General features: G+C 41.7%; 1 protein-coding gene across 2 annotated transcripts; it reads right to left on the bottom strand.

Moving 5' to 3' along the window:
- Positions 1–347: 347 nt before the first annotated feature.
- On the bottom strand, positions 348–7,463 carry SELENOK (selenoprotein K). Of its 2 annotated transcripts, XM_014827084.3 has the most exons (5): positions 7,048–7,463; positions 3,300–3,390; positions 1,755–1,838; positions 1,079–1,165; positions 348–798 (listed from the first exon to the last, which is right to left on the bottom strand). In XM_014827084.3, exons 1-5 carry the CDS (start codon positions 7,064–7,066, stop codon positions 795–797), a joined length of 285 nt encoding a protein of 94 aa, XP_014682570.1. In that variant the 5' UTR covers positions 7,067–7,463; the 3' UTR covers positions 348–794. The 2 variants fall into 2 exon arrangements, with proteins under 2 accessions (XP_014682570.1, XP_014682571.1); XM_014827085.3 differs by lacking the exon at positions 348–798 and having other exon boundaries at positions 1,075–1,165; positions 7,048–7,192.
- Between the last annotated feature and the right edge of the window lie 2,746 nt (positions 7,464–10,209).

Below are 10,209 nucleotides of genomic sequence, written 5' to 3'. Positions count from 1 at the left end.
TCAAACCACTGGAGTAAAGAGGACAAAATCTCTAACCTCACAGAGCTTCCATTCTGGTGAAAGAGCGAGCGCGTTATCAGCATTCAAATGGGGTTAACGCTGACAGGCAGTATGTTATGCAATAGTTTAGAACTCAAATCTGTCAAGATAGCATTGAAGTCCACGAATTTAAAGATCACCTAGCAAATCTTCATTTCGTAGCTCAGTTTTGTCGGTTATGGCTTTATAAATATCCTGCTAATTGTATCTGGCAGCAAATTTTCAGACATGTATTAAAGATTCATGGGACAAATGTTTCAAGATAAAAATTAATTCAAGAGGACAGATATTGTATGCACACTACTGAAATAAATACAATGTGATTTATTTATAAATGAGAACAAATTAACAATAAACACTATTTCAGAAGTTGAAAAAGGTGACACAAAGTACTAATACACAGCCTTTTATTTTTCTTCAAATTCAGAGTTTTTGTATTTTAATTATATAAAGATGAGAAGTCAGTTTTGTAACCTAAAAATATTTCCTTATTAAAACTATATTAATAGTTTCATAAACTATACAAAAAGGATAATGAGACAAACATACGCATTTATAGAACTGCATGTCAGTCATGCCAGATCCCTGTGGAGGGAATTCCCAGCACGACCTCATTATCTGTGAGGACACAGGGCAATCCTTATTCAGACATACACATTCATCTACTTGTCCAGCATGGTCAGCCCTCCACTCCTTGATGGTCTCCTTCTGCTATGAATGTGCATGTCCAGCTGTCTGCTTCTTAGAGCAGACATTTACCTAGAATGTTTACAAAGAAAACATTATAATAATTAGTTACTAGTTACTAATTTGGATCTGGATGAAAAGCCCAACAATCAACAGATATTATAAAACCTTTTTCAAAAGATATTTAGATAATACAGCCAAGGATTTTTCAAGGGTCAAGATATAAATATTCTTCCAAATAATGATGTCTGGATTACAAAATATTGGGCAACTTCTTTTCCCAAAGAAAACCTTCTTAAGGAGGCATTTTCCAAAGGAAATTCCCACAGAATAATTTCAGATTTGAAGTTACCTTCCTCATCCCCCAGCCATTGGAGGCGGACTTGGGCCATGCAGATGATTAATCCGACCCATTCTTCTGCGGGGGTTTCCTGGTGGCCTAAAAGAAGAAAAAGTTAATTTCTACTGTTTAGGAGACATTACTTCAATTGATTCCTTTTAAACACTCAAATAGACTCTTTTCTTTAAAATAGGAACTACCATTTAGGTCAAAAATTCAAACCCTTATAGGGACCAGACACACAGTGAACATGAGCAAAGCTGAGTCAAGCAAGGACTGTGATGAAGTGAACAGCACCTCCTATAAACGCCCAACTGAAAACCCGCTCCAACTGACTTTTGCCACATGGAAACACAAGCCTAACCCAGAGATACTTGATCTTCTGACTTTTTCATTAGCAGCTGGAAATCCAGATTCAAAAGTAAATCTCCAGATTTTAATGTTGGCCATCAGTTTTCATCCTCTAATTTAGATATTTCCCATAGGATATTTGAGGTACATTTTAACTTTGTCAGATTAACTCTATCAACTCAGAGGCAACCTGACAATTTACAGTAATGTATTAATTTTGTGAAACAGAATATAACTTTTAATTTCCATGAGCCTATGTGTCATCTAGCAATAATATCTAATTTAATTAAAATACACAACGGAGTAAAAATATCTATTATTAATTTAAAAGCTATACCCTCTTCCATCATCATATCTGGAATCAGATGAGCTTCCGTAGCCTCTTCTCTTTTTCACATCTTGCTGAAGCAGAGTTTTGAAACTGAAACAAGGGGCAGAAAACAAGAGAAGTGCCACTTTCAACATATGGTTTCAACAATCACCTCCATGAGAGGATGACTAAACTGTCTTAGCTCCAAAACCACATTTCTCGAAGCCAGCTGGACAACATCTAATACAAGCATGTGTCTAAACAGAATGTGCAATGTTCTGTGCCACAGCCACCCTTCCCTGTCTTTCTCATTTACTGATAACTCTCCTAGACAGAGTCTACGGATGACTCTCAAACCAGAGTCATTCCAACTTCCTTCCTCCACTCTCCAACAGCTGTCAGGTCCGAGAGTCTGTTCTTATGGTATCACAGATTCACTGCCCCTGCATTTCCCCTGCTGATAGCCTACCTAACGTTACCTTGGGGAGGGAGTGGCTAAGGGTGGCGAGCTTCTGGGAATCCATTTAAATGGAATTTTATTTGTGAAGGGGAAGACTTTAACTAATTTAAAACAATATTTTTAATAAACAATATGGAGTAGGTAAAATTAGTAAGAGACTTTAAAGAAGTTTTGCACTGGGTTACTTAAGGCCTCTCTTGTCCCCTGTTGTAATGCTCTATGAAACTGTCTCCTGTTTTACTCTTCTGATGTATGCTACACACAGCCATCAGATTAATCTTTCCATACCACAGCTACAACCAAATTAAGAATAAAGATCACAGCCTGATATTCAAACTTCTCTGCCATCTTTCCTATGTTTCTTCCACCCCAAATAACTTCCTCTGATGTGCACCTTCCACACTCATGCCCACCCCAAAACCCCTTGTCATAGGAAGATATTTACTGATATTAAAGTCAGTGGAGGGACTGTTTCCCACATCTTTGCATCCCTGCAGTTCTCTCTGCCCATGAGACACTCAAATAGACATTCAAACTTAGGATAAGTAAGACTTCTTAGTAGTTGATGAACAATTTTTATAAAACAAACAGCATGTGAAAGACGAAAAGTGTATTTAAGAATTGCTTGAAATTATGGTGAAGTTTAAATTTTTGTCTCCCCCGTATCGATTCTAACCCTTCCTTTAAAAAAAAGGTTACTACTTGGGAGCTTTTTTATCAAGATCTAATTCCCCTTGTTCAGTTGTTGTTTAATATGTAATAAAAGTTGCACATACACACTAAAGCCAGGAATTGCAGAGAGAAAGTGAGGCGCTGTCATTTGGCATCAGCACAAGCAGGCCTGGCTCCATAGCTGCAGGTTGAAATGGTTACCACCAAGGCTAAGATGTGGTCAAGCTTACCAACTCAACTAACATATTCATAATCTTAAGATGTCTGGTGGCAGCTTTACCGCTATGAAAGTCTTCACTTCCCTTAGAAAAGCTATTAATAAAAAATTTACCATTAAAAACTGCTTCAGGAAAGTTGAGCTTAAGATACGCAACATAATGTACCTAATGTACTTCTGTCAACTTAAACATCAGGGCTATTAAGAAGACTACTATACTTACAACAAAACCACAAACTCAGCTATTCCCCAGAAGAAATCTGTTATGAAAGATAATCTCCATGGGGACTGACTCCGGCTGTCCAACACTTGTCCTACAGACAAGAACAAAGAAACTTCGGTTAGTGCTACAAATCCCTGACACAAGATGCACTACATTTAATCAGTTAGGTAACAATCATAGACTGTTTTCAACTTGGCCATTGTTCCAAACGGTCAACAAAAGCAGATGTCGGTCATGTGCACATCATTCTAAGGAAGAGTTCAGAGAAGTAAAACTCTGTGATCTAGGGGTCATTCCTCTAACATGTCAAATGCCTTCCTATAGTTTGTAATTTTGGTGGGTGACGCTTCAAGTATTTCCCCCCCTTTTTTATTGTGTTAAAATATACACCAAAATTTACCATTTTAACCTTTTTTTTAAAAATTTTTTTGCTGAAGAAGATTAGCCCTGAGCTAACATCTGTGTCAACCTTTGTCTATTTTATACATGGGTTGCCACCACAACATGGCTGACAAGTGGTGTAGGTGTGCACCTGGGATGCGAACCCGCAAATCCAGGCTGCCGAAGTGGAGTGCGCCAAACTTAACCACTAGGCCACAGGCCCAGTCCCCCATTTTTAAGCTTTTTTTTTTTTTAAGGTATGCTTTTCCGTGAGGAACATTGGCCCTGAGCTAACATCTGTTGCCAATCTTCCTCTTTTATTTTTCTCCCCAAAGCCCCAGTACATAGTTGCATAACCTAGTTCTAAGTCATTCTAGTTCTTCTATGTGGGACGCTGCCACAGCATGGCTTGATGAGTGTGTGCAGGTCCACACCTAGGATCTGAACCAGTAAACCCTGGGCCACCAAAGCGGAGCACGCGAACTTAACCACTCAGCAACGGGGCCGGCCCCTTAACCATTTTTAAGTGTACAGTTCTATGACATTAAGTACATTCTCATTGTTGTACAACCATCACCATCCATCTCCAGAATTTTTTCATCTTCCCCAAATGAAACTCTGTACCCATAAAACACTAACTTCCCATTTCTCCCCTCCCCCAGCCTCTGGCAACCACCATGCTACTTTCTGTCTCTATGAACTCAACAGCTGTAGGAACCTCATATGAGGAATCACACAATATTCGTATTTTGGTGATGAGCTATTTCACTTAGCATAATGTCTTCAAAGTTCATCTATATTGTAGTATGTTTCAAAATTTCCTTTTTTATTGTTTTTTTTTTTTACTGAGGTCATATTGGCTTTTAACAGTGTGTAAATTTCAGGTGTACATTATTATATTTCAGTTTCTGTACAGATTCCATCATGTTCATCACCAATAGTCTAGTTTTTATCTGTTCTCATCCACATGTGCCCCTTTACCCCTTTCGCCCTCCCCTCACCCCCTGTTCCTCTGGTAATCACTAATCTGTTCTCCGTATCTAGGGAAATTCCCTTCTTTTTAAAGGCTGATATTCCACTATGTGTGTCTACTACATTTTGTTTATCCACTCATCTGTTGATGGACACTTGGGTTGCTTCCACATTTCAGCTATTGTGAAAATGCTGCTATGAACATAGGTGTTAAGAATACCTGTTTACTCAAGTATTTTGAGGAAACAAATGGGATGTGTGAATATAAAAGAAGGCTCACACCACTTCCATTTTCCTAAATGTGTTCAGGGTATTTCACTTGCAAAGTCTCTTGCCTGTGTAAAAAGATTGCTTATACATAATCTTACAAGTCTTTTTATAAAGCAAAGAATGTGTGCTCTACGTACAGAGAGAACCTGGCTTGTTCATTAAAATAACCACTATTTTTCTATAACAGAATATTATTGATTCTAATTATAGACTTCAGCTTTATCTTAAACAAAACTGGATCTATTTTTCAAACCACTTTAAATAATAGAAGCTACAACATGAGAAGTTACTACTGCCTGTTTTCAGCCTTGCAAATCAAGAGGTCAGAATATTTTGGGAGAAGACGAGCTGTCAACTACCTCTCCTCTCCATTTTCCCAAGGACTCTTCCATGCTCACCTCCACCCCTCCAGGCAGGGTTTACCTCTCCTCTTTCCTTAACTAGCTTTCAGGTATTTCCACTAGGACCTGAGCTCTCACAGAGCTATTGAGAAAAAAGAGCTACACTTAAAGACAGTGCATGGATGAGAGGCTTGGTTCTGTCTCTCACTAGCTCTGCTTCATTGGCTGACGTGACATTTTCCTTCTCTGAGGAAAAAGGGCTAATCATACAGAATGGTTAGGGGGAAAAAGTCATTTGGCAGTAAGAAATGTTTTGTCAACTATGAAGTGCTAATAAATACAGTCCTAAGAAAACAGATCTAATTGGAACCCATCAAGCCTTCTTTTGGGATTCTAAAGAACCTACTGCGTGCACTTGCATCATTCCATCTTGCTTTTTGCACTTTCCCTCCTTGTTTCTGAAGGCAGAAACCTCCCCTCCCAATATCCTCAGAGGGAAATAAGTTGCTTGAATGCAACTGGCATTTCTCAACTATGAAAGGGACATAAAAGGCCCTAATAGGACCTTTCTGTTATTCAGGCAGATGAACTACGATAATGCATACACAGGAAGACACACTACAAATACAAAGAATCATTCAGGAATGCATAAATAGAAGATGCCAGACCCAAACGATAAAACACAAAGTTTGCAAGTGCCCAAAACTAAGATGAAACTTTGATGCTTTTCTTTAGCGTCCTTCAACCTACTTGTTTCAAAGTTATTTAAGTGGGAGACAAGGAGGAGGGAGTGAGATATTGAAGAGGAAAGAAATGTAAAGTGCATTCAGCCAGAAGACTTCTCACTGACTTAGTCATCTCTGAAAATGAACAGATGATTCAAATAGAACCAGGACCTAGTTCTAGCGATCCAACAACTAAAGATTGCACAAGTCATTTATTTCACCTAAGTCAAACAGATGGGCAGGCAGTTCTGCCACTGTTCTAACCCAGTCATATTGTGTCTTTCCTTTGCAGTCATTTTCTTTGCGGAGTCACTGAATTACGTCTTTCAGATCCTCTATTTCTGGAATAACTAACTTGCTCCTAAAGGGCGTGGTGCATCTTCCTGTACCCCTTGAAATTAGGGCAAAAAATTTTAAGAATGACTACTTACCCTCTACAGGAAGAGAAAGCCTACCGAAAGCTTTCATTTAATTCTCTTTACACGTTACGGAAAGGCAATATTGTTGGTAAGAGCAAGGACGCTGACGTCAGCCTACCTCGATTCGAATCCGAACTGAGCCATAACTACCTTTGTGATCCTGGGCAAGCGATTTACACTATCTGCGCCTCAGCCTCCATTCATAACATAGGAAAATAAAATCTTTCCTAAGGCTGTTATAAAGACCAGATGAGTGGATAAGGGAATTCACGCTCAAACAGTGCCCGAGGCATAAGCGCCACGCAGATGGTATTAACACTGTTGCCATTACCAGTTGCGAACGCGGACGCCCGAGGGGAAAGACCACTGTCGCGAGTCCCCCCCCGTCAGAAGCTCTACGAGGGCGAGGACGCCGAGCACCGGCACCGTCGTCACCGCGGGGACTCGGCCCCTGCCCGCCGGATGCTGGACCCTCGGCTGACGCGCCTCAGGCCGGGCCGACTTGCCTCCGGCTCCCCCTGGCTGACGGACGCAAGGTCCAGGAAAGCCGCGACGGGCGCCAGGCCCGGCGGGCGCCGATGGAAGAAACCCAGTTCGCCCTCCCCCGCCAGCGGGCGTCCCCGTAGCCCCTCCAACTCACCATTCGAGATGTAAACCATCTTGCTTCTGCTTCCCCGCCTCCCGGGTGACGAGCGGTCTGGCCCCTCTCGGCTTCCGTATCTCGGTCCGCACCCCGCCCTTTCGCGTCACAGGCCGCGATTAGATAAAACGGCGACGGCAGAGGGAGGTGGGCAGAGCCCATTGGTTCCTGCGGAAACACGCCCCCGACGGCTTTTTTGCCTCGTCACGCCGTCGACTTCCGGTAAAGAGGAGGCTGGGAATTGTCTTTTAAAGGCGCGGGTTCTTGGCCCCTCTGGGTTTGAGGCTGGGGCGCAGGTTTGCACCATCCATGTAGAGAAGCTGCTCTTTAGGTATTTGATAGGCCCAGGGGCGGGGGAGGCGCGGCTGCCACGTGTGCTGGGCCTTGGAGAATCGCCCGGCGTCCGGAAGTTCCTCAGGGTTTTCCAGACGTGTTGGTATTTGAGGGCGTGGAGGGAGGCGCCTTTGGGGTTGACGCGGTGACCGGACTGTGAGGCGTTATGGCCAAGCCTTCAGGACTGCACAGGCAGGCACCCTCTGGGTGTGTCCATTCGCTTTTAAACCAGGGTTTCGCCCTTAGTTCAGCAGACGTCCTGGGCCTTTTTATCAGCTCTTGCGGGGCGGGTGTGAAAAGTAAATTGTGCAGCGTGAGACCTTTCTCTGCTTGGTTCTTGTTGGCTGCCACTGCATGGCGGCGGCGTCGAGGTGACAGACGAGTAAGAATCTCTCTTCAAGATGTGGACCGCATACCATGTGCTGATGTGTATTTACTTTGCTCCACTCAATTAGTCCTAATGGCTGCTTGGTTGTGTTTTCGGTTCGCAAGTCGTGTGTGATCTATGGAAGGTTCCTAATCACCTCAATTAAAATGAAACTGAAAATTACATTTTGGAAATAATTGTATTTTGCGTTTAACAATGTTGGTTAAAGTTGTAAATATGTTTTAACATCTAGAATAAAGGTATAATTTCACGTTGACTTTTTTGGGAGTGCATAATAGGACAACACCCTTCACTTGAAAATCTTTTTTTCTTTTCGTGAAGAAGATTGGCCCTGAACTAACATCTGTGCCAATCTTCCTCTATTTTCTATGTGGGACGCTGCCACAGCTTGGTGTCATGAGTGGTGTGTAGGTCTGTGCCCAGGATCCAAACCCCCAAACCCCAGGCAGCTGAAGCAGAGTGTGCAGATTTAACCATGCCACTGGGACAAGCCCCGTGGGGGATTGTTTTTGCAAAAATCTTGAGGGGGGGGATCATTAATTTTCCCAAGGACTTTTCCTAACCTGGCGGTGCCACTATCATCTCTTAGCTGCTTTACTCTAGCTGCCTTCTAACTGAAATCTCAGCTTCCACCGTTACCAGCCTTAAGCAGTTTTTCCTACTGCAGTAAGAGTGATCTTAAAAGGGAAGTTGTCTCCTTCGTTTGCCTACAGCCTTTCTGTCACTAAAATTTAGTGATTTCCTATTGCTCTTGAAAAAAGATCCAGTTCCTTGTCATGGTCTGCAGGCCAGTCATGACCTGTACACTTGATTGCCCCTTTCACTATACCTCCTGCCACAGTCTCCATCCAAGTTACGCTCTAGCAACATTGTTCTTTTAGTTTCTTGAACATTGCAAGTTCTTTCATGCCTGCAGGACTTTGCATATGCTTTTCCTTCTACCTGGAACAGTTCCCTTGACTCTTTTCATATCCAGCTCCTTTCATCCTTTAGATCTCAGCTTGAGTCACCACATCTGACTGCCTTTCCCTGGCCACTCATCTCTGTGATTATTTTCTTCATAGCACTTATCACAATGTGAAGTTATTTTATTTATCTGATAATAGGCTTTTGTCTCTCTACTAGAGGAGGAAGAAATATTCCTCTACCTTTCTAGGTTCTTCTGGCTGGTCTAAGATTTACATTGATGTGAGACAGAATTAACAGGAGAAAATCAAAGTTTAATAACATGTATACACGAGAGTGTCAACACAATCCATAACCAACCTATAAATCAAAATTGGGTGAGTTTGTTATGAGCCAGAGTGAGGATTATAACCCAGGAAGGCCTTAGAAGGCATTCTGGAGAAGCATGGGTTTCAATACAGTCTTATATCTTTTTAGAACAAAGAACATAATGTTAAACACACTCAGGATACATTTTCATCAAAATTTCAAAGAGGTATTCAATTGCAAATTAGCAGGTCAAGATGACCCTGATATTAGGAAAGGGACTAATCCGGGTGTTACCAATAGAGCATCACCAATAGGGTGCAGGAGGGGAAGTATGCATTCTTAAGAGAGTGCATTGTTTACTTTGATGGTCAAGCAGATGTACAATGTATGTTTCATAGGCCATAAGACGGGCTTTCTAGTTCAAGCCGAATCAGTTTTGAACTCCAAACAGTTACCCCATATACCTCAATATGTGGAAATCTCTTGTCAGGAGAAACCCAGGAAAACTAAGTAACTCACCAAAATGACTGAAGCCACTACCTTAAATACCATCTTCAGCTAAAGACAAAGGAAGATGTTGGGGGTAGTGGTTTGGGACTTAAAGGGGAGGAAGGCAATTCACATGGAGATGGAAAGACAGTGTTTGCTAAATGAATGTTTGCCATTCCTTGCTAAGACAATGGAACATGGGACAGACTTTGATCAAGTGAGCTTTGCTAGGTTCCTCCTTGTGTGCCACACCTGGTTTATATTATACTATCGCTAGCTATGGTATTAGCTCTTTCCTGAAATAGCCCTTCTATCTTAAATTCTTTGGGGCAGTTAGGAGGGAGGTCAAAGTTTCTTCCTGAGTCTTTTGTTCTTAAAAATAATTGAGCCAAAGAGACATTTTGGGGTGGCAAATTCTGATCCCCCACACTCTCAAGAAATTATAAACTGTAAGAGGTCAGGAACCCTACCTGCCTTGCTCCCTTTTATATCTTTGTTGATGCAAATAATCCATAACCAACCTATAAATCAAAATTGAGGTGAGTTTATTATGAGCCAAAGTGAGGATTATCACCCAGGAAGGCCTTAGAAGGTGTTCCAGAGAAGCATGAGTTTCAGTACAGTCATATCTTTTTAGAACAAAGAAGATACATTAAACACACCCAGGATACATTTTCAAAGAGATATTCAGTTCCAAATTAGCATGTCAATGTGACCATGATGCCAGGAAAGGGACT

The sequence above is a fragment of the Equus asinus genome, chromosome 21 (genome assembly GCF_041296235.1).
Source record: "Equus asinus isolate D_3611 breed Donkey chromosome 21, EquAss-T2T_v2, whole genome shotgun sequence".
NCBI lineage: Eukaryota > Metazoa > Chordata > Mammalia > Perissodactyla > Equidae > Equus > Equus asinus.
Note: the sequence above shows the minus strand (reverse complement) of the source record. Positions and strands in the feature narration are given on the sequence as shown.